This window comes from Tachypleus tridentatus, chromosome 3 (genome assembly GCF_004210375.1).
Source record: "Tachypleus tridentatus isolate NWPU-2018 chromosome 3, ASM421037v1, whole genome shotgun sequence".
NCBI classification, from domain to species: Eukaryota; Metazoa; Arthropoda; class Merostomata; order Xiphosura; family Limulidae; genus Tachypleus; species Tachypleus tridentatus.
Window position 1 is genome coordinate 2265502 of NC_134827.1, and position 25910 is coordinate 2291411.

General features: G+C 31.6%; 1 protein-coding gene across 17 annotated transcripts in view; it reads left to right on the forward strand.

Annotated features, from left to right (window-relative positions):
• Positions 1 to 25910, forward strand: part of LOC143246210 (ATP-dependent RNA helicase DDX42) — a 125149-nt gene that overhangs the window by 77347 nt on the left and 21892 nt on the right. For 10 of the 17 annotated variants that reach the window (XR_013025854.1, XM_076492469.1, XM_076492468.1 and 7 more), the window contains exons 15-19: positions 1518 to 1619; positions 4544 to 4668; positions 8888 to 8977; positions 11819 to 11923; positions 21880 to 21927. Coding sequence is in view for 16 of the 17 variants with exons in the window: in XM_076492469.1 (XP_076348584.1) it covers positions 1518 to 1619; positions 4544 to 4668; positions 8888 to 8977; positions 11819 to 11923; positions 21880 to 21927 (470 nt within the window). In the remaining variant the exon portion in view is untranslated. Of the gene's footprint in view, positions 1 to 1517; positions 1620 to 4543; positions 4669 to 8887; positions 8978 to 11818; positions 11924 to 17341; positions 18120 to 21879; positions 21928 to 23473; positions 23791 to 24874; positions 24902 to 25910 lie in introns of those variants that run through there. The other 7 variants (XM_076492475.1, XM_076492474.1, XM_076492476.1 and 4 more) reach the window with 3 other exon arrangements.

Sequence of the window (25910 nt, forward strand, 5' to 3'; positions counted from 1 at the left end):
TGTTAAAGAATTCAGGAATAACATTTTGCAGTTATATGTGCAATTATAGGTAATAAATAGCCCAATGATTCATAACAAACATAAATCAGATGGTCAAAAAAGTAACATTTTGGCCAGGAAAAAAGTCATTCTGCCTGTGGTATGGGAACTGTGTATTTTTGACATTGACTAATCAAAAATACTAGATTTTTAAGTGGAAGCCTACCTTTTGTTTTCATGAAAAGTCTTAAACATTTGTTACACAGGTGACTTTTTAATACAAATGTAATGCAAGGACAATTACATCATGATACAGAGAATGTAAGCAAAGTTAAGTGTTTGAGATTTATGATTGTGGTAGATGTTCATGAAATGCCTAGCTCAGCAATGATGAACTCTGAGTATTATTTAAAAGAATGTACTGGTATACTTATTATGCAAGATTAAGTTTCTACACTCTTGTAGCCATGGTGCCAAGGTAATATGACTGCATCATGATAAATCATCAAGTCACATCTAAGTTCAAAGCAACATTTTGGGAACTGTAAAGAATGAAAGTGGTATTTAAGCCATTCCATTCTCAGATATATCTGAAAACCTTGTGAAGATTTTTAGTATAAGATTGTCTACACTTGACTTTGAAGAAAGTTGTTACAATAGAAACTGTGATGTCACAAAGAGTGCCTTATTATGAGAATCAAATTGACTACAACAAGTGATAGTGGAAATAGTTTGAACTATTTGAACTATTGATTTGAATTGTGGTTTTAGGAATTAGTACCTATTCTTAACCATCGAACAGCACTATCAGTGAGAGTGGAGGCAGTTCAAAGAGCACCTTGGAACTTGTGATTCATTTTTCATATGGATAAAATTTATTGCAAGTAACCCACACCTTGTTATATTGTTACAAGTGGTCAGTCCTTTTGGTGTGGAAAGAAGGAATTTATTGGAAACTGGGTAAATACAGAAGTATGTGACAACTCAGCACAATGTTAAACTAAGAAGTATTTGATTGATTTTGCAGTTATATAAAACTTGCATTTATAATAATAGGTTTAAATTGGATAGCTCTGTATTACAGAAATGTATCTATATATTCTGTGGTTTCAGGTTCAATATAACAAAACCTTAGATAGAAAAATATAAAATTTTAGGTATTTTTTGGTCCTATTAACATGCTGATAAGTGTTTTGGAAGACTTACCAATATTATCATTAGTAAATGACCGAAAAAAAAAGGATGATGTGAACTTTTGAACACTTTTTAAAATTGAACTAAATAGTTTATTCTTTTTTTTGTAATTCCTCATCAGATATTGTAAGAATGGTGATGAGATAATTTGTTTTGGTGCTTGTATAATGCATTTAAAAGACGCAGTATGGTATTACCTAATTTTGTGATTATGCTATATGTAGCAGAAGCATCTTAATTGAATTTTGTGAATGTGTTTATATACAGCAATGTTAGTGCATATAGTAAAACAGTTTAGATAAATTAAAGCTATATTGTTGATTCTTGTTACTCTTCCTTCCTAGCTCGAGGTCTAGATATCCCTCACATCAAAACAGTGATAAATTATGACGTAGCTCGTGATATTGACACTCATACACATCGTATTGGTAGAACTGGTAGAGCAGGTATGTAGAAATTTTAAAGTCTGTTTCTGTAGAATTTAAGTGGATATATGTACAGGTTTAAATTGTACATCTTAGTTTTCAGGTTGTATTCTAATTGTGTATAAATTGGTACATAATATTAATAGGAATAAATCAAAAGGAGACAATAAAATCTTGCAGTAGATACTGTTTGATGCAGTTATTTAAAGTATGTAATGAGACCATATTTTCTGTGTTACGGAATTTATTGGTGGTAAACTAGCCATGAGGGAATTAAAAAAATAGTGTTTTAGTGAATATGAAAATATTTGAATCTCATTCTTTACTAGAACAAATATATGATTACTACAGTATTGAAAAACCAAATAACACAAGATGTTATTTACATGGGATATAGACGTTGTTGACCACAGTAACTGTGTGATTACTGATTATATGTGTAATATCTATGTAGACAGACATGCACTGAATGTTTATTGTGACTAGATTTAGTTAACTGTCTTTAAATAACTAAAACTTATTTGGTATAACTGGGACTGGGAAGACTTATCTTCAAGCAGCTGGGCTTGTCTCAGGTATCTTGTGCTCTACTTGAATAATTTTGCAAAAGAAAAAGGGAGGATTTTGAACTACAAAAAAGTTTAAGGTAGGGTTTATAGCTCATTTTAAGACCATTTTAAATAGGATCTTTTGAATTTAAGTCTCAGAAAATATGTGAAGGTTCAGAGTAACTTATAGTAGAATTATTAGGGTGTGTTTATTATTAGGAACTATTAGAACTTAAGAGTGGAGGTTGGGAGGAATTGTAGTAGAAAGTTTGAGGGTGATCCTGTTTTATTTCTAATTTTGAAATTATTAGAAGTTTTAAGGTAGTAGGCATTGCAACATTGTGGGTATAAGCAATCAACTCTGCACCCTTAATTGAATTTCCATGAATACTAACAAGTTTTTTAATCTTTGGATTTTGTCTGATAGAAGGGGTGTACATAATATTTTTGGGTGCTTTCACTACAGACAATTTTCATAATGACTTCAAGGATACAAATGTAAATGACAGTGGACTTCACAAAATAATCTTCAGACTTATATTGAGCTCATTATTGTTTTATTGTTCTCATTTTATTGATTATGAACAGTGAATGCAAGTTGTATTAGTATACTTTTGAAGTTTTTTTTTCATTTTATACACATACATACATATAAGTGTGATAAACCAAAACCACTGGTCAGGTTATTCCACTGCATGTAGATACATAATAACACCCAGGTGCACACCCTCAGGGTCCACTTAGTGTGTGCAGAAAAATTCGTTTTCCAGGTTCTTTCTTCTTGGAGCTATGGAGGTTATACACATGTCTTTTTATTATTATAGATGGTACATTTTATACCTAAGTTGTGAAATTGGATTAACATACCATATTACATCAAATTTAAGATGTCCTGTAATTTAAGACATACTCCACTTTTAAAAAGATATTTTTCAGGAAAACAAAATTTGGATGATAATTAGAAAGGAGTAAATATGTTTTAGAAGAGTTTATTAAAGAATCAAAAATGTTAACATATTTAAAATTAAATATAATAAATAAATATATAAAATATACAGGCAATTTAAAATTTTCATTGCTGTGTTTCTTCCTGCTTTCTTTAATTAGAATTTTACTCTGATGTTTCTTCTGACTCACTGTTATATACTGACATTGAAGCATCTTCATCACTTGATTCATTATTGTCTCAAAGAATGTTATCTTGCATTCTATCTTCCACATCTTCAAAATCTGACTAATTGTTGTCCTTTACTGTGAAGATAAACCTTCTCTTTTCATAAATTTCTCACACCAGCCACAACTAACCTTGAAAAAATACCACTGTTTCCTGTAAGTTCTTTTGCTTTTAACATTAATACCTCTCTTGTTACAGGCAATCATTTATTTCATAATGCTCTGAATTATGTTAAAATGGTGGCATCAGTTTCAGGATGTCTTCCTTTTCTTGGGCCAGAAAATGACTTTTCTTGCAAGAAAACAACTTGATTTTCATACAATGCCAATGACATACATTTGCTTCACTTGCTTTGTACCTTTTACTGGCTATATTATTTGCAATCTGTTTGGTGCATAAAATAACTTTTAAATTTGGCAGAATACTTAAAACACTTTTCCACGAGTAGAACACAATAAAATAGCATCTTAACAACAGGAAAGTCAGACAGTGACTGAGGACAGTGATATCCAACTACACTGCTAGACACGCTGACATCAGCAAATTTGATGTTTTGTATGTTTTTTTTAGTCCTTCTAAGCTAAATTCTTTTTAAAATAAAGTCCAATCTGTTTGTTAATGCAGGATTTTTTCCAAAAATCTTTGTTTGAAGAAAATTATGTTTTTGAGACTTTCAAATAGTGAAAAATGATACCTTGAATTTAAGACGCACCCTAATTTCCAGTTTGCAAAAATGTGGAAAAAGGCTCACCTTAAATTCAAAGCAATATGATATATTAAATAACATTCCCTTTTTTTTGTAATTTTGCTGAACCTTCTGGTGGCTCAGTGATAAGCTGATGAGCTTATGACATTAATAAAATGTATTTTGATACTTGAATGGGTAGAACACAGATAGCCCATTAGGTAGCTTTGTCCTTAAACTTAACTCACAAATTTTATTTCCAAAATATTTATTAATTGTGGGATGAGAAATGGAACTTTTTTCCACCAAATATTGTGTTGATTATTAACATGCTCAATAACTTTAGTAGTTTATGTTAATTTTGTGGAGCACACATAATGTATTCTTACAAACAGCAGTTTTCACTTTATCATTCTGCTATTAATCTTTTCTTAAGTAAAATGTGTTGCATGCCAGCTTTATTTTTTTGGCTTAAAAAGTTTTATATATGTGAATAAACTTTTACTTTGTCTGTAATAATTATTTTTTGTTGTTGTAGGAGAAAAGGGAATAGCTTATACACTTGTGACAGAAAAAGATAAGGAGTTTGCTGGACACATTGTAAGGAATTTGGAAGGAGCAAACCAGCCAGTTCCTCAATCTCTTATGGATTTAGCTTTACAGGTCTGTAATGTTGAATTACAAAAAGGACTACAGCTGTTTCTCATTAAATCCATTTCTTGAAAATCTGTTTATAAGAAAGCCTATCAACAATTGCCTTTTTTCCTTGAGAGAGAGAGAGAGAAGGAATTAGGTTAAAACTTAGTTTTTTAGACTAGTTATATAGTACGAGGGCTGTTCAAAAAATACGCGGACTGTTTGAATTGCACGGCTCCAGTTGGTTCTAGGGGAATTCCGCTTGGTGTTGCTAGGTTTGCATGGATCAGCTGATTACGACGCCATTTCCCGATTACAGATATCTTCATTTGTGTATTAGCTACGTGGTTTTAAGTGAAGTGCGATTTTTTCGTTTGGCGGATTTCAGAATGAATGACCTGAAGGAGCAACGACTTGCTGTGAAATTTTGTGTTAAACTTGGAAAATCTGCGACTGAAACTTTTGCTATGCTTAACACGGCTTACGGTGATGTTGCTATGAAGCGTACGGCATGTTTTAAGTGGCATGAACGTTTTAAGGATGGTCGACAGTCCATTGAAGATGATGAACGTCCTGGATGTCCTTCCACGTCAACTGACGACCCACACGTCGACAAAATCAACACCCTGGTGCGGGCAAATCGACGTCTGACTGTCAGGGGAGCTTGCTGAAGAGTGTGGGATATCAGTTGGATCTTGATACGAGATTTTGACCGAGAAATTGAAGATGCACCGCGTTGCTGCGAAATTCAGCCCTCAGAACTCGTGAGTTTTTGACCAAACACTCGATCACTGTTCTTCCCCACCCCCCCTACTCACCTGACCTTGCTTCTTGCGATTTTTTCTTGTTCCTCAAACTCAAAAGACCCTTGAAAGGAAGAAGATTTGAGATGATTCCCGAGATTAAGGCAAATGCGACGAAGGAGCTGGAGGACATTACAAAAGAAGCGTACCAGGACTGTTTCAACAAGTGGAAACACCGTTGGGATAAGTGTGTGCGTTGGGGAGGAGAGTACTTTGAAGGGGTCCCAGACCTGTAACTTCTAAATAAAGTACATTTTGTTTTATGATGTCAGTCCGCGTATTTTTTGAACAGACCTCATATGTTGCCATAGAAAAGAAAACTTCATCTTTAAAAATATTTATCTTTGTGTTAGATATCATTAAGATATTACGTATTTTATTTCTGACGTTGTAATTAGTCAGTGTTTTTGTATTTTTTTGAGTATATATGATGTTTTAAAGCAAGATTTTAAGGTTATTTATATAAAGATCTTGGTACAATGTTATTCACAAAGACACTTACAGTAATACCCCCTGTTCTTCTACAGTGTGTTTATAGGCTTCACTAATTAATTAGGTTTATTCTGTTTGTCTTTAGAATATATTAATGTACAGTAATGTTTTGTGTTTGTTTTTACTTTAGTTAATTTTAATGTTGCTTACAAAAAACAATGATTGTTGCCATTTAATTTACCAGTCTTTCTCCCATTTAATTAACATTATTTAAGGTCTGTTTTTTTAAGTACTTAACTGTATCAAAACTGTATCATGCTATTAACTTTTCTCTGTCACTTTGGTAAAATTTAAAAGCTTGAATGTTTTCAGGTCACATTGATTTTAAAATCTATTTTTATATTTTATACACCTTTTTATTATAAGTTTTTTTAATTGTTAAACAAGCTAGTAACATAATGAGTATGTTTGTCACATCAACACAATGATGAATAAATGATTATAAAAAGTATGTGATAAGGTTTTATTGGTAGGGGCAGATTTAGGTCAGATGGGGCCTGGGGCAGTAGAATTGCATTTGGACTCCTGTGATAAATACAATGCATTAAAATATCAAACATCCTTTTTGGAGGGTTTTATTCAAAATGGTTTTTTGACCCTAATGCAGCTGCTTGTTTTGCTCCACTCTTAAAATAGCCTTTTTTTGCTGTGTATTTGAAACTGAATTATTTTTTACTATTATAGGTCAAAGGCCATGACATCACATTTTTTGACTTGCATTCAAAACTTTATTCAGCTATTATTTTATGAATTTATGTCAATATGTTTGGAATCAAGTTGTAGATTGTAATTCAAATTTTAGTATTATATATTAGTTAATTTCTTGATTTAAAATTAAATATTAAAAGCACAACCCAAATATTGATTTTTGTGAGTCACATGGTATGTTGAATGCATCACTTTTTCAAATTAAATGTTTGTGATGCAAAAACACTTAAGTCAAAAGGTTTGTTTTTTAAATAAGAACTCAAATTAACATGCTAATAAGCTTTAATATAAAATAATAACCTGATAATTTTCCTATATATATAGCTGAGATATTGCCTATGCACTAAATCAAATACAGTGACCCCAATAACTTCTTTTTATTTTTGGAAACAGTTTCTTAAATGCACTTATTTCAGTATATGATGTGAATAATCAATTGAAACCTCAGCATGCTCCCATAGTTGCTTTTTCAGTCTTTTTAAAGTGTTAGAAAACCACCTCATTATTTTGAACTGAGATTTCAAGCAGTTAGGTTGTGTCTTTGGTATGCTTGATAATAATTTTTTTTGACAAAATGCAGCTTACTAAGCTTTACAAATTATTGTGGAATTCTTTGGTATTGCTAGAGTTATTTATGATTTATGGTTATTTCAACAGTATAAAATTTGAAAGAAATTATTTTATTTCATATCATCCTCATGCAGAATTTGGAAAGGCTTAGCAACCTGTGGGAAGAAGCAAACAAATACAAAGGTCAAAATGACTACAAGATATAATTATTTGCTACACTTATTTATTTATTGTTCTAGGCTTTAAGATAACTAAGTTTTAGTTCTTGTTTATAAATAATAATAGTCTAATAATTGAAGTGTGACTGTATTTTACCAGATACTAGTTCACTAATGCACAGCGAAGACAGGTCACTTTGTAAAGACAAAAGGCTAGTTTTATATTATTGGATGTGGTAACATAGTGCACTGGTGCCACATAATTCTATCAGCAAATTGAATTAAGTTGTTGTCACTGATATAAATAAAAATAAAAAAAAAATCAAAGACTTAGCACTTGTGACATTAATTCAGTTTGAACTCCATTTATAGCAACTATCTACTTTCTTCCATCCAGTCACTGTTCTATCAAATTAGCTAACTTATCCCCCAGCCTTTAGGTATAATTTTTTACAAGCATTTTATGTGGTACATTGTCAAATGCTTTATGAAAATACAGATACACCAAATTTACTCCCTTACCATAAGCAGTAAGATGTTCAATGATTGTCAGAAGAATTGTAAGACAAGATTTTCCACTTTGCTAAACCATATTGACTACCTGATACACTTCTAAACTTTGTTTAAAGACTTTGCAAAGCATCTTTTATCAGACTTTCCAAATATTTCCCACAATTTATATTACCTCTCTTGAAAAGAAAAATGACATTAGCTAATATCCAATCCTTTGGTACTCGCCCACTATTCAAGAATGTACAAAACTGTAGTGGCAAGTGGCTCACATATTCAATCCATAACCTTCTTCAAAGCCCATGTGGAAATATCATCTGGCCCAGGAGTCTAATCATTTTTTTTTTAAACTTCACAATTTTTTTCTTAACAAGCACAAAATTGATGTAATCATTTTGTTCAACCTTGTTGGAATCCATTAACTATTCAAGATGAGGAATACTGCTTAAATCTTCATTAGTAAGAATTGAAGAAAAATGTAATAACCCAGTCATCTCAAAATAATCTGATACAAGTCTTCCCTCATCATCTCTAAAGGGTACTTATTATCCCTATCCTTATATTTTGTTTGCCCTTAATGTATTTGAAATAATCCTCACTGCTAATTTTTACATTTTCAGCCAACTTTTTCACACATCTTTCAAGATGTTATATTTTTCTGTTTGACCAAATTTCTTGATTTTCTGTAATCTTCTAAGTCTCCCATCATACCAGTCAATTTAAATTTCTAAAATTTGTAATGGTTTTCTTTAATTTTATCTCTCAGGCACTTTGTGAGCTAACATGGTTTTCTAGTTGCAGCCACAATTTTATGTCTATGAGGAATATGTTTATTTTAGATATTTAAAAATTTTTCTTTAAAACTTTTACACATTTGTTCAATATCTCAAAATATCTCAGTTGTTTAATTAATAACAGATAATTCTTGCTGCATCTCTTTAACATCTTGTTTTAAAAAATTGTAACAAACAATAACATTATAAGAGAATTTTAAACTAATTTCAGAGCTCTTGGTTCCACAAGTCCAGATTCAAGCAAAGCAAGGCAAAGAAATTGAATGTTGGAGGTCGTGGGTTGGGCTTCAAAGAAGAATCTGTGAGTTACCTTTCTAGTTTTATTGTATCTAGTATTCAGGTTGTGATTATCAGTCAGACTACTGAAGGTGCATATTTTTATGTGTATTTCAAATTGTATTTGATGTTATCATCAAGAAGTGAAATATAGTATTAATGAAAATGTTATACAATTGTTTTTAATTCACATTTTCATGTGCTAGAAAAACTCAACAGTGAGCATTAATTTTAGGGAATTGTAAATTCTCAGTTTAGTATAATTGTACTTAAAATAATTTTCTGTTCTGTTTATGTATTTTTTGTATAAATTAGTTAGTCTATCAAAACATGCTAATGGTAAAACAAAATCTTTTAAATGAAAATTTGTGTTGGATATTTGTACTTTGATAAATAATAGAACTTGTTTTAAGGCTTAGAAGACTTGTTGCTGAATTACTGAGCAAGTAAACTTTAATTTGTAGGTGATATCCATTAAATATTTTTAAAGATGTATAAAAATTTGAATATTTGAAATAGTATATTGCATTTAGTGAATTGTGAAGGAAAAATAGTCAACTTTTACAGTATTATGTTGTGTACTGTGTTAGAAAATTTAGTGTTCAATATTTTTGGTATGACACAATCAAATGAAAATGTAGGATTTAACAGAGGTAAAGCTGATGCATAATTGATATCACCAATTGTTACAGTGAATGCAGTAAGATATTAGAAAGGTTGCACATTTATTTTTCAAGTTAAATGTAATATTTATTTGATTTACTTGATCTGAACTAGTTTTATGCACAACAAATTTTGCATCAGAGTTATTAGCATTTTCTTATGGTTAAATGTGCAAGGTATCTACTTGGATGATTTCTGTTTGGCTAAGTGTATAGTCATTTTTGCTACATAATTATAAGTGAGATGACCTTATAGTTTGACTTGGGTATAATATGAACAGAGTCCAAAAGACTATTGAAAATAATCATTCAGAGTTGAAATTATCTCTAACAGATCTTCAAGGTCTTTTTATTTATGCTTAGATGGAATATGAAATACTCTACCATAATATTTACTAAAATACTCTGTTATAAATCATCTATTTAAAAAAAAGTGAATTAACCAGTTAATTTTATAATAAAATGAAAAAAATTGAGTCAGCAGTTGCTTTATATTGAAAAGTAATTTTGTAAAATGTGTTTTGGTTATAAACAGTATTTAATATTTAAATTTTTAATTACAATTCTTTTCTGCTTTATTGCTTAAAACATAGCATATGAAAGTGTGAAACATCAAGTTAAAGTATGTTCATTGACTACATCTTTTAGTTTTCATTAATATTTTTTTAGCCTTTAGGTAATGAACACACAAATCAACAGAAGACATTTTTCTGTACTAAATAAACATTAAAACAAAGTTTGTAAAATTTATACCTAAATATTACAGATATAAAATTTTCAGTTACCAAAATATTTTATATCCCAAATAATATTGTAGGGTAATTATATATTTGTAACATCTTGGGTTGGGTGTGGTCTAATAGTTCATGTACTATACTGTGAATCTGAGGGATAAGGTTTACATCCTGTTTCTGCAAAATTGCACTCTATGCTTACATGTCATGAGTGCATTGTAACAGTGATAGTTGGATCCCACTATTCAATTAAAGTAACCTAAAAGTTAATGGTGTTAATTATCACTTTCCCCCTAGTTTGTCAGTTCAGAATTAGAGGTGACTTCTACAGATTACCAGTGTGTAGGTTTATGCAAATTTTTGAAACAAATAATCATTAAAACAAAAAAAAGTTTACTTTTGGCATATTGGCATACTTCAATCTTTTCAGCAGTTTGTTCAGCTCATGTGAAGTTGTGGCCCGGCATGGCTAGGTGGTTAAGGCACTCAACTTGTAATCCAAGGGTCACAGGTTCAAATCCCCTTCACTCTAAACTTGCTCACCCTTTTAGCCGTGGGGGCGTTATAATGTGATGGTCAATCCCATTATTATTTGAGAAAAGAATAGCCCAAGAGTTGGAGGTAGGTGGTGATGACTAGCTGCCTTTCCTCTAGTCTTACACTGCTAAATTAGGGACAGTCAGTGCAGATAGCCCTCATGTAGCTTTGCACGAAATTCAAAACAAACAAACAAACAAACACATGAAGTTAATGTTAGATGTTGCTTGAAAAACTGCTATAAAAATTAAAGGTACATGAGCTTGTCATGATTTACAGGAGATCATTGCATACCTGTTATCTTATAGTTTTGGGTTCTTCTCTGTGAATATAATATTCATTTTACAGTAAGATTTTGACTGAAAGAAAGTAAATTTATACTGAACTTCAGTTTGGTTGAGATTACCTACTTAATACAAACCACAGTTGTGATTACAAGCATGTGATATATAGTAATATAACATTAATCTAATTTTGACCTAGTATCAAGCAATTAATTGTATGAACTAAAATCTCATTGATTCTTCTTGAAGTTTTAAAACTGTTTTTTTCTGATAATTTTCCACTTTTGATACATTACCCACAACATAACAGTCACTGATACTTTTATAGTTATTTATACCAAGTTGTGTTGAAATTAGTGAGTCTGAGAGAACTTGATATCAGAGAACTTATCTCATTGCTATGAAAAATAACAGGCATGATAAAGCCTGATAAGGTAAAATTGATCAAGTATGTGATCAAGTTAATAGTCCTGAAATAACCAAATTACAAATCTAATTTGCTGAGTTGGCTAATTAGGTATTTTAAGAATGTTTTAATGAGGCAGTGTTCACTATCTTGACCATCAGGAAACAAAATAATATTCTTGAATTATTGAACTTATTGTTGCCAACATTAATAATTTGTATTATTCTGGTATTTCCTATCCAGTCTTCAGAGAACACCTTCAGTAAAAACAGCTCACATTTTCCTTCTACTCATAAAGCATCTGGTCCTGGCACTGACCGATTATCTGCTCTAAAAGCTGCATTTCAGGTTGGTTGACTTGTATTTTTGTCAGAATGTTAATCTAAAATAGTGATGCATATTGTTTTCCATTTTGTTTGTAAAAGTATTTAAGATATACTGAAAACAGACATAAAAAAGTCCACTGTGAAATTATTTTTATGATACTTTGTATTTCAAATAATTGTTGAAAAAACTTAAATACATCTATCATTTAAGGAAAACTAATCTAATCTATATTAATGAACCAAATTTTCTCAATTTTCAAAGTAAAATTAGGTTACTAATTCATATGCAATTGAGGTACTGTAATGTAAAAAGACAAGTAATAAACATTATAAAATGACTTATGTTATAGTTTTTGAATTAATTTCATCAAACTCATAGAAAGTTACAAACAGAACTTTTTATATTTTAAATGGTAGAGTGACTCATTTTCATTTTATGTTCATTTTATTGCTAAGTGAACTTAAAACATTTAAGAGGGCAAGTATTATTATATTATTCTAGAATATTCAGCAAACCATTTAAGATTTCTTTGTTTACAGTAGATGTACTAGGAGAAGAGAGAACCAAATTCTGTCTTTCTCTGGTTTGAATCGAGTTTCCAGTGTTGCTTATCCAGTGTAGGATTAAGGCAGTTGGTTAGTTGTGCTAAAGTAATTCATATTTTTAGCTATTAGTATGCAGCTAATTTTGCAACATATATTTTGTATTACTGTTTGAGTATAGTGACAGCTATGTGTACATAGAACTCCAATATGGGAATGGTCATTTGGCACTAAATGTTTTTTATGGATTAAAAAAAAAGAAGAAGAAGAAGACATTACTAATGTCTCTCCATTCTTTGAAATTCTGATACTTTAGTTTTTTGTTTTACTTTCACTGTCATAAACCTGTCTTTCATACAAAATGGCTAAAATGTAGATGCTGGTTCTCCAAATTCAGTGGAGAAACTAAAATCTGATGGCCTGTTGCTAGAAACATTATGACCACAAGACAGTGAATTATTTTTGAAATTAAAGGTTATTAGAGGAACATCTGTTTAAGTTCCCCTTTCATAGTACTTTAATTCATTAAGAGTGAGTTATAGTTAAGCAGTATCTTCTTTACACAACCAAGTTGAAGGTTCTTAAGAGTTCTCTCCAGTCAGGGAATATCAACTGTTTGGTGGATCTGCACTTGAAATAAATGAATACCAGAGTCAACTAGGGTATTCACATAGTTGTTCACCTATTGATGTGAAGGCAGGCTATTGGAAGTGTGAAGTTTGGTTTTATATTACAAACTATCCATAATGTTTCAGTTTGAATACTAAAATATCTGCAGTCTTTGCACTGTTTTGGCAAAGACTAAAATTGCAACAAATGTCAGTTAGAACCCCACTGTTTCAACTGTGCTGGTTCATTTTCTCAGTAGTGTCTGAAAGGGATTGGAGAGAAGAAAGTAAGGAGAATAAAAACTTAGTAACCAATAACCACTGTTACACTGATGCAAAGAGGATGGTAACACTCCATCCAAAATGATAAAGCTGCTGAATTCTGTTTCAATATTATAGTGGGGGCAGTGACCTTTCTGACTATGTTTGCATTTTATTATCCTCAATGGACAAATGGGGGATAGATCTTCATCTCTGTTCATTCTGTTACTACCATTTAGCTGAAGTTGTAGTCTTCTGATATGGATCTGTTCCTTCCATCAATAGCAGAGTCCATAAGTTTAGTTGATCTAAATGTTGATGGATGAAACATAAAAAAAATGTGTTGTAGAGACAAACAATATAAACTCTGTCCCATTTAGTTCTCCTTAGATTTCCAGATGAAAATGACCTCGTTGATACATTAGAACAATTGAGGTTCTGAAACTAATTGAAATAATATCATGGCCTATACTAAATCTTAATATTCATTATGCATTTCTTTGAAGGAGACATGCATGCATTTCTCTGCTCACACTACAAAGTTTTAGTAAGTTAAAATTTATTTAAACTACTTTTTGTCATGATATACAAATAAATTTAGCATAGAAACATAGCTAATAATTTTGATAAAATATATATATTTTAAGTTTTGAATTTTATAAGACAATATTAACAAAAAATCCAGTGTTAGAAGTTTAACATTGTCTGTCTAAGCATCCCTTCTTTAATTTATTTACTGTGCTTTGATGGAGTATGAAATTCAAAATAAATTGCTCATTATAATATTGTTATTGATAAGGCAAAGCATAGTTTTTGTAGCCTTTAATCTTTTTAAGTTAAAGAGCCATAAAATAGAAAATTAAACCCCTCTTGTCATGCCCATCTGTCACATCAATTTTGGAATTTGCCAATATTCTCTCTGATTATAACCAATAGAAAGTCAAGGTTTAAATATATTAAATGATGTATGATATATTGTTTTCTGTACAGAGAATTGTCTATTTCACTTCCAGTTCAGTCTTAGTTCCCACAGGAAGCACATTGATGAACGTAGTTGAATTTTTAATAATTCTTGTAATATAGTTAGAATAAATAATAATATACAACTTTTTTTAAGATATACTCACAAATAGCATGTACATTATGTAATTTGATAAGGTAACATGAGCTACATACTTGCTAAGTGATTAACATTTTATGGTGGAAATATCAGTTAGACACAGTCCAAAGGGCAGTAAAATGTAAGTATAAATGGATGTGTACCTTTACAAGTTTAAAGCTATTTAGGATAAACAAATGTACTTTCATGTTACAGTTTAAAGTCATTCAAGAAAGGAAAAAAAAGAGGGTAATTTAGATTTATTTTCAGTTTTTTTTTTGGTGGTTACTAGTGTTACCAACCTCATAGAATTAATGTGAAGAAAATACTTTAGAATATAAATTTTGCTTGAAAAAAATGTTTGAAATTTATTTTGGCATTAGAGATTACACAAATGAAATTTGAGTTTTCAGTTAAAGAAAAGTATTTTTAATATTAACATGAAAATCACTCCATATATTCATTGAGAAAGTTTTAATGGAAATAAAATGTTGACAATTTTAATTTTTTTTTTATCTACAAATGACTCAATGCATGCTGTATGGTTGCATAACTTTGTGAAGGTACACAAAACGATTTAGAAGTCAGTGTATGGAATCTATAAAGGTCAGTTTGGGGGCACAGACTTGGTCGATTTGACCAAGCCTATTTCAAAAAAATTAATCATGAAGACCTTGATGGTATTATGAGTCACAATTTCACTTTATCATTCTATGAGTCATGAATGCACATTACTCTGGAGGTGGTGTAGATAATGACAAGAGTGTTTGAGCTGTAGCAATTTTGCTCTTATCTCGCAGCTTTTGTCTCTTTAATGCAAAAGGTTATTTTCATTTCTTTGTTCTGAGCCAGGCTTTTTTTGCTCTTTTCCTCTCATTTTTCTTCTTTGAAGGGGGACTGTGATTAAGAGTTAGTAATCATTTTCTAATCATTCAGAAGGAAAGTGGCTAAAATAAATGTCAATTGACTCCAGTTGTTTTGGTGGGAGATGAAGGTCATTGGGTCCTACTCCAACACACTTACTGTCATCAATTTACACTTTATTAGTAATTATATGTAGGCAATAATTATGCTTATCATTCTTAAAACCACTATATTTTAACATTATAACATGCTTGATAATAGTAATTTCGTTAAAAGACATTTGTATTAAAGTAGTTTAATTAAAGTTTGAATTTAAATTAGTAAAGATGTGTAGAAGGGATTTAAAAATGGCAACATTGACATAGGGTTAAAGATGCTTTTCTCACTATTGCCTCACCTTCACTTGTTCCCTGATTTCTTGGCTATTGAGATGTGTGCCCAAAGTTTCCTACTTCCCTTTTAGCTAGATTATATTGTGGAATTCAAACATTGTTTGTATTTGTTTTGCAAAATTTCTGTTGGAACAGATGATATGCATTGAAAATGCTGTGTTATTTCTTTTCTACTTCTCTTTACTTTCTTCTGGTTCTTTTTAACCAGATTTGGCAGAAAATGAAGTTTTCAGATGTATGGTGTTGGGCTTGTTACACCTAAGTAAAAGAACTAAAAAGAAAGGATTGTTTATAAGGTGTTCAGTCTGTGTCTTCAGAGTTTTTGAAATGCTGCTACATAACCAACGAAGCTAATAGATACACAATTTGTTTAAAAGTTGTTTGCATATTCTCTATCATCGGAGTTTAGTAGAATGTTGCATTTCCACCAAAGAGACTAGAGATGGAGTTGAGTTACATACAGGTAAAAGTATTCAGGTTGTGTGAACATACATGATTTAGTTAGTTTTCCTTCAGATAAGTCAGTAATCAAATTAATTTTAATACAATTTTGTTTAATTTACGACTGATTAATTACCAACAGATGTGCGTAATTTTCTAAGTCTTTGGCTGTCTGTGCTATGCATATTATATTGGTGGCTAAAAAATAAAGCAATGATTTTTAATATAACTAGGAATGTTTAAAATATTAACACTGAAGATAGTTTAAAAAGTTATTATGAATTAATAGAAGAATTGCTTATTCCTATTTTGAACTATGATTATTGTACAGAAATGATAAATATTATGGTGTTGTGTCCTAAAGTAGTCTAAAATGTTGTTAAATAGAGGCATATGGTTTAAGCAAAAAATGAATTTGTATAGTTAATTATATTGAGCATGTAATCTTATTAATTTCAGTTGTTATTTATTTTTGATGGCAACATTTATTCTGATTCTTTCTGTGAAGTTGGCTGTCTTGCAGTAAAACTAAGGTGTAGATATTCTTCTAACAATTTTTTTTCTTTTGAATTTTAACACACCTTTCTGATGATAGGCAAATAATATTATTGGATGTTTTTGTAATTTTCTTCACCTTTCCTTCTTTTACAGTTGTGTAATTTTAAAATTGTACGTACTTTAGCAGTATTTTGATAAATGATCTGTGCTGACAACATTTTTAATGAATGAAAGCAACAAATCAGTGAGATGACTGTAGCTGTTGCTACTGAGTATTTTATTGAATCAGCAAAGACTAGTGTACTAAAAGGACACTTGGAACTTTTTTTTGTTTTAGTACTGGGAATAATAAGTACACCAGACTTGTATCTTTCCTCAAAAAATAGACACTGGACTTTCATTTCTTACTGTAAATGTCCTTGCTTTTAGAAGTCTAGTGCACTGTACATACTGTTTAAGAAAAACCTAATTTTCCTTTCATAACTTACCAAAATAATGTTTTTTAAGTGCACAAACCATATCCTGAGTACTATGTACTAGCAACAAATGTATATATGTATAAATTATTTTAATAGTCTGTGCTGTGAGAATATAAGCTTTTCAAATAAAATGTACGTGAGGAATAGTTACCAGTACAAAAACATTAAGAAATATTAGTTAAATTTGGTAATGTTATAGGGTATAGCTCTGTATAAAGCTCTGGAATTGTATCACTACTTTTTTTTCTGTTCCAGTCTCAGTACAAGTCTCAGTTCTGTGCAGCCACAGACACAGCTTGGACAATTAATAAGCCTACTACACCTTCATCTGCAACAGTTGAGTCAAACAGTTCTGGTACTTCTGGATCAAACTCATCTTCTTCATTCACTAAATCCAGAAAAAAGAGTCGCTGGGATAGCTAATCGTCCTAATATTTGTATTTTATGATGTATTCTTGTGTCTTGTAGTATAAAGCTAGGAACTTTGTGAAACTTAACATCCTTGTTATTTAAAAAAAAAAGGCAACTTTGCATTACATCCCCATTTGTCAGTTTATACCCAGTTACTAAACTGCTACAGATTCGGTAATTTAAATCTTGCTAAACATTTACGTGGGAAATATGAATTAGAAACCAGTCTGACAGTCAGAGTAATTGCTTTCTTTTACTTGATATTTTGATTTGAAAACATTAATAAAAAAAATTACAGTCTTTAAAAGGAATTCATTGTAACACCAGTTACCAGCTTTTGTTTATCCACATTATAACTGTGTAATATGTCTGCTTAGTAAATATTTGTTTAAATGGTAAATAATTTGTATGGAGAAACATACATAATTTTTTGTGAATCAGACAGGAGTTTCCTATGCTGTATTATTAAATGAAAGTAAATTAAATAAGAATGTGGGAAATTGCAAGAAATTAAAAATTCATAAGAAAGTACTTTTATAATGGAGATTGTAGATTATTTCAATTTAGAAACATGTGAAAGATGTCACTGTTCACTGGTAATAAAGTTGTCAACCAAGCTCAACTTATTAAACATTATTTACTTAATGGTTTACACTGTACACTGTGTTTAGTGTTGTCTTTGATAATGCATTATCAAAATTGAGAAAAGTGAAAAGAAAATCTGAAAATAGAGTTACAATGTCTGCAAAAACAAATACATTCTTAGCCTCACGACACATGTATGGGCAATGATTATATGTGGCGATTATATATTTATAATACCTCTAATTAATTAGAACTTAATTCATAACTAATGTAAGCTTATGGGAGAATTTATTCAAAATTTTTATAAAGGCTTTCACAATATATTTACGGATATATGATTTAATTATCTGTAAAGAACTAAGCTCTAATATTATGTTTTTAACACTGTTTCAAATTGTTGCATACAGCTGAACAATCAGTCTTTATTGTTTAATACACTTACAAATGCTTTAATTTTGTAGTTGAATTTGCTAATATCTAGTTAACAGTCTGGCAGGAGAATGTTTTTCCTAATGCTTGCCACCAAGCTATTATCTTACCTTTCTCTAAGCCTGGGAAAGATCCCAAGATTCCTTCACACTACTGTCCAATTGCTTTGACGAGCTGTCTCCGTAAAACCTTAGAGAGGATGGCTAATGGTCGTCTTGTTTGGTTCCTCGAATCAAACAACCTCCTCTCACCCACCTAGTGTGGGTTCCAATGACAGCACTTTCCACCACGTACCATCTGATTCGACTTAAAACGTCAATCTGAGAAGCCTTTCTCAAAATAACATCCTGTATCAATGTTCTTAGACATTGAGAAGGCTTATGATACAACATGGAGGTATGGCATTTTGCAAGACCTCCATATATGTGGGTTACGTGGCCATTTGCCAATTTTTATTAAAAATTTTTTTAATGGACAGGAGATTCTGAGTTCATGTGGGTTCAACACTTTCCTATTCTTTTCTACAGGAACTTGGAGCCCCTCAGGGTTGTGTTCTGAGTGTTACACTTTTCAGTATAAAAATTAATGCCATCACTGAACAACTCCCTCTCACTGTTGCAAGTGAAAGTCATCGAACAGGAGATATATTGAGTGGCAGCTACAGAATGCCCTCAATTGTTTACTGAAGTAGATCACAGCAAACGGCTTTACCTTCTCTCTCTCTAAAACCATTTGCATGTGCTTTTGCTTCCAATGGGGTATTCACCCTGATCTTGAACTTTGTATCGATGAAGTTGTGCTGCCTGTGGTCTCTGAGACAAAGTTCTTGGGACTTATCTTTGACCGTAAGCCAGCCTTTATACCACACATCAAGCAGCTAGGGGTCAAATGCACAAGAGCATTTAACATCCTCCATGTCCTCTTTACCACCACTTGGGTAGCGGATCGATGTTCTATGCTAAATATATATCGTGCTCTTTTTTTGATCAAAACTCGATTATGGATCCCTGGGCTATGGCTCTGCCAGACCATCGGCTTTAAAGATGCTAGACCCTATTCATCATCAAGGACTTTGGCTCTGCACTGGGGCTTTCTGCACTTCCCCACTTCAGAGTTTATACATAGAGTCTCATGAACCTTTTTTGCACCTCTGCCATTTGCAACTGTCTTTACTATATGCTTTGAAACTTTGTTCCTTACCAAAACATCCCACCTGGGGTTGTGTTTTCCTTCCTTGATAGGCCATGTGTTTCAGACAAGATGGTATGCCTATTGCTCCTTTTGACCTTTGTATCCAAGTGCAGTTAGATGAGTTGGGTCTATCCTTGAATAACATTGCTGTATCCACTGGTCAGCCCATTCCACCATAGCTTCTTACAGTTCCCAATTGTGATGTATCTTTAAGTCACAGAGAAAGTAGACACTCCTGATTGGAAATGCTGTGCTATTTGCTAAACATCTTTCAAACCATCCTTCCATTCCTATTTATACAGATGGTTGAAAATCAGGTGAATGTGTGGACTCTGCCATGGTTTGCTGTGGTTCGGTGGTTGCATGCAGAATCCCCTCTACAGATCCTGTGTTAACTGCTGAACTGTATGCCATTTCTCCTGCCCTGGATCACATAGAAGCTAAGCAGTACTCAAACTGCATGATTTATACTGACTCGCTTAGTTCTCTACTGGCCCTGGAATTACCTCACATTGGTTCACACCCTGTTCTTGCCGATATTCAAAACTGACTGGCCCATTTCTCTTTAACATCTACTTCTATCCAGTTTTTCTGGATACAGGGCCAGGTTGGTATTTGTGGGAACGAGCTTGCAAACACCACAGCTAAGTCTATCTGCTCTGGTACTATCACCACTGTGCCTGTCCCATACATGGACTATTCAAGGCTTGGCTCTGTGCCAGCTGGCAGTCAATTTGGAGTGAGGAATGTGAAAACAAGCTTTTCCAACTAAAACTCTATATTGGACTGTGGCCATCTTGCCTCCTTAAGGATTGGAAAGAGAAAGTTGTTGTAACTAGACTACGTATTGGTCACAGTTTTTAACTCATTGTTTTATTTCATCTGGAACTGATGCACCAGTGTGTAGTTGGTGTAACACTCAGATCACAATAAGCCATATTTTTATTTGTTGTTGTTACGACTGGCAACGATGGCACCATTTTGAACATGTTTTGTCCCAAGGTTTGTCCATAACGTTAGATAGTGTTATTGGTGATGGTGACACTGTCCACCTTGGTAATGTTTTTAGTTTTTTGAAGGCCATCAATCTCTTTAATGCCATTTAAGTTTTTTAAATTTATACCTTACACCTTTTAATGTGGCTCCCTTTTAAAAATCACAGTTCATTAAATAACTCCAAACCAGGACTGGAAAGGTCAACTTCAGGTGACTGACAGTGGTTTTTGTACTTACCTGGCAAGTTATGATTATTACAGTCACACTACAGAAACTCCTTTACCACTGAATTACTGTCGTTTTTATCTTTATGTTGTAGACAAGTTGTAAACATTGGTTTTATGTTATTTATTTATTTTTTAACTTTGTTTTGTGTTACCTTAATTTCCTTTTATGAATTTTACTGAATTTACTTTTACCTATTTACCAGACATTTGGTGCAGATAGCCTCGCTATTTGTGCCATAAAACACTAAATCAATCAACGAGTTTATATATGCAGCTTGCTTTAATCACAAGTTAATATATTAAGTAGATACTACCAGCAGCTGAGTTAAAGAAAAAAGCATTGGTTGTAGCAGCAGGGATACGTTGAAGTGAAAATATTCATTTTGCGAAATCACTTTTTGAGAAAATTTGAGTTGCCAGTGCAGAAATGAAGCCAAGAGCAAAATTATGAAAATGAGATTAAAAATACATTAAATTTGCCTTAATTATGTAATTTACTATAATAATTTGTTTTATATATATGTATAAAATATGATTTGATAAAACTGGAGTTATCAGGTTCATGATGCTTAAAAATACACGTTAATCTTAGTACATACATGAAAAATAAAATATCAACATTTCTTGAAAATAGAATATTATTGATACTTAGCCTTACATAAATTATAGGCCAAATAACTGTGTTATGTACAAGGTATTTTTGAAAGCTAATGCTTAGCTATTTCAACAGTATTACAAAAATGGGCTAGTGAAAATAGTAAAACGTTGTATTTCTAGTTTTTCATTTTGATCTAAGTAATTAGAAAAAAAACAAAAGAACATTTCATTCAGTGTACTATTTTTAAACTTTCTGATATTTAAATGACAAAATATTGAATTTGTCTCAAATTTCAATAATTAAATTTACCTTGAAAATATTTAACGTTAAATGAGATATCTACTTGTATCTTACAGCAGATGAAGACATTTTATGTAAATGTGAAAAGAGAAGTTGTTTGGAAGGTAAGTTCTCATAATAATGTGGATTTTCGAATGTTATTTGGCATTATTAATTTTATATTTAGAAATTAGAGTTGCATAACAAAGGAATAACTAGATACAGTAGGATTGGGATTCAAAAAGTAGGTATAATTTTGAATTTAAGTTTTAGTAGTATAATGTTAGATTAGGCATAGTTATAATTCAATTTGCAATGAGATTTTAAGAGAAATGCATTGCTTTATATATTAAATAAAATTTAAAAATTATGCTAAATGGTTTTGAGAGAACAAGTTACTGGTGTTAAATAATAATATTGAGTTTAATTCTACAAATACTAATGGTTAAGAATAGTTTGGGGTTAAGCAGTCCCAAGTTTGTTAGATTCTGTATGTGCAATGAGAACTCTGGACTACTATGCAATTTTATGTTAGCTTGTAGTGAGGATGTTCACTTTACATATAGAGTTTACAGGTTGGAAGTTATCCTATCTAAGGATGAGAAAATAGATCAAGAGAAGTATAAACTCTGGGAAATGATAGCAGGATTTCAAGAGCAGCTTAAGCTTTTACATGCAAGGGGTCATCAGCTAAGATTAACTATAACACTCAGGAAGTTAGAAAGGGTAGTATTAGGGTTAAAGTAGTGAACTCAATTGTAAAGATCCTATTCTATAGAGCAACAGGTTTCAGCCCTTGGCTTATGGAAATGAGGAACTATTGAAGGGAGGGAGAGCAAAAGGAATAGGAAAAGATATGAAGCTAATTGATAAGTACAAAAGTTGGTAAAAGCATTTTAAGATAAAGGCCATAAATTGTGTCAGGGACTCTGCCAGAAATTAATTGTACAGATGAAGTTATGAGTGGGTGACTAAGGCTAAATGCTAGGCTGAAATTAATATGTAAAATTGAGCAGGTTAGTTTTGGACTTGTGGAATTATTTCAGTGGGAGGAGTGAACTTTTTGGAAGGTTTACACTTGATTTGAAAAGGGTCTGGTATGTTTGCAAGGGCTGTTAACTGTAAGGGAAATTTTAAACTAGGAGAAGATGGTGGTGAGATCAAAGATAAATGAAACAAAATTGAGATAGGGAGGAAAGTTTTGCATAGGAAATCAGTATAAAAGTAGTTATAAGAATAAGTCTGATGTTACTATTATTAAGCTAGAAGTATAAGAAATAAAACAGATGGCTTTATGGTATTTGTAGGAGTAGAAGCATTTGAAGTAATGGGAATGAATGCAAGATGGGTTAAATGTGGACTATTTTAATGTCAGAAATTTTTTGAAATATATTGTTATAGGTTATTTAATAGGAATAGAATAGTAAAGAGAGGGGAGTAATGTCTCTATATGTAAAGTGCGAGTTGCATCCACTTGAAGTTGAAAATATGAAGGATAACAACAAGGGGATTAAATGCATTTGGGTTTCTATTAGTGGATATAGAAGGAATAAGCTCTTAGTATGAATTTGTTACAGATCACCAGATGAAACTGGTGAAATTAGTGAAAAACTTTAAGATTAGAATATCAGTTGTCAATGAAGTCATAATTATGAATGATTTTAATTTCAGACATATTGATTGGGAAATACTAGAGTTAAACCATCAGGTTGAAAGGTTTTTGGGAACTGTTTGAGGTGAATTTCTGCACCAATTTGCCAAAAAATTTTAATCCAATTGTTAACTTCTGATAGTGCAATGGTTGAGAAGGTGGAAATTGGAGAACATCTGGGTCAAGTGGTCAATGCTCTATTAGGTTCAGTGTTTCATTGCATATGGAGATATGGAATAATGCTATTTTTGTTACAAATAAAAAAAAAGATTTTGAAGGGATGCAAAAAAATTATCTGTTATTAATAAATAGCAACTGATATATTTTGAGATGCTAAGGAAATGTGGAAAATATTTAAATTTTTAAGACAAATATATTCCTAACATAAAGAAAAGCATCACAAATTTAAGAAATTTAAATTGATTGGTATTATATAAAAGATAAGGAAAGTTGCTTAAAAGATGCATGAAAATAATTTGGCTGTAAACAAGAATTAACAGTAATGATTTTTAAAGCACGTTGAGGGTAAACAAAATGTTAGGTAAGGGAGAAGACCCTTTAGGGATGATAAAGGAAGGCTTGCATTTGATTATTATGAAATCATTAGGTTATTAAATTATGCCCTTTCTTCTGGTTTTACTAATAAAGACATAGGCAGTATTCCTAATCTTGAGCAACTCATAGATGAAAACAAAGCTGAACAAGATAACTGCATGAATTCTGAGCTTGTTAAAAGGTTATTGCATATGTAGATGAGGGTAAATGTATGGATTTGTTTATCTGGATTTTAAGAAGGCATTTGACAAAGTGTCGCATAAAAGGCGTGTAATGAAACTTATCTCTGTTGGATAGAAGAGTGGCTTGATGGAAGAAAGCAGAGGTTTATAAATAGAGTTCAGTCAAACTGAATTAATGTTGCAAGTGGTGTATCTCATGGCTCAGTCTCAGGGCCATTGCACTTATTGATTTACATTTATGGCATAGATGAAGTGCTGGTCAATAAATTACTTATTAAGTAATTACTTATGATATTAAGGTTTTGGGTGTTGCTGGCTGTGAAGATGCTGCTGCTATAAAAGGATTTAGATCATTTAGTAGTTTGGTAGGTAAATAGCAGGTGGGTTTTAATCACGATAAATGTGAGATATTGCATGTCGATTATCATAATTTGGATACAGTATTATTTGAATGACAATAACTTTAACAGTGTCATGAAAGAAAATAATCTTGGTGTAATGGTTGATCAATCTCTTAAATCATCTAAGCAGTGTGCTGCTGCTAGTGGGTAAGACAAATAGGACTTTAAGTTGTATCTACAGAAATATTGAATACCAGTCTAAAGAGGTTATAATTTCATAGTATAGGTTACAGATTATGCCACACTTGGAGTATTGTGTTCATTCTTGTATTCCTTCCCTTAGGAAAGATACTGAATTGTTGGAAAGAGTTCAGAGAATGGTGCCTGGGATGGAGGAGTTGTCATGTGAGGGGAGATTAAGATCTTTAATATTGTTTTCTATTAAAAACAGAAGAATTAGAGGGGATCAGATTGACATGTTTAAGATAGTAAAAGGAATTGATAATGTTGACACATCAACATTTTACATACTTAACAGTGAGAATTATAGAACTAGGGGACACACACAGATTTAGGCAAGGAAGAAGCCGTTTTCTGCTAAGAAAACAGAGGTTTATAATTAAACTTATTTTTAAAATGGGATGGTTAGTCTATCGAATGGATTGCCTTCGGATATTTTGGAAGCAGTAAACTTGAGTTAGTTTAAAACAAAGCTTGATAGATATATGAATGATAAGATCTGGCTTTAATTTTATATTTATTTAATAATTTTAGTTTGGCTTAGAGGATGGGGCCATCGAGACGTCGCTAATTATTATGTTATTATTAACTTGTCCAAGAAACGATATACGTGCAGACACAGAACAGTTTCCAAGTTCATATTATGAGGTTCTACTGCTAAAATGGCGAGTGTGTTCGATAGTTGGGATCTGATTTTGAAAAATGTCAGGCCTACTTGTTTGTTTTAAAGCAATGTCACGTTGAGCTATCTGCCATTTTCCCCGTAGGGAATCGAATCTCCGATTTTAGTATTGAAGTTCCGTAAACTTACTACTGTCCCGTCGGATTTCTAGTTTCAGCTTATGTTTTTTTAACCTTTGAAAAGACCGTACTACTTTTCTAGAAAAGCTTATTATTGCCACTGTTGAAAGATTTATATGCTTGTCGTTTTTTTTCATATTTTTTGTTAATTACAGTTTTGGAAAATTCATTCGTCAAATAATTTTCTTCAAGTTTCTTCAAGAAATTCTAGGTTTTGCTGTGTAAGTTTACTTCATCTGTTACTAAAAAAACATTTAAGTAAAAATTTGTTCACTAATTTTGATATATCCATGTAAATGTAAATAGTCCTGTCTATTGTATGTCTATGTAACTCTTTC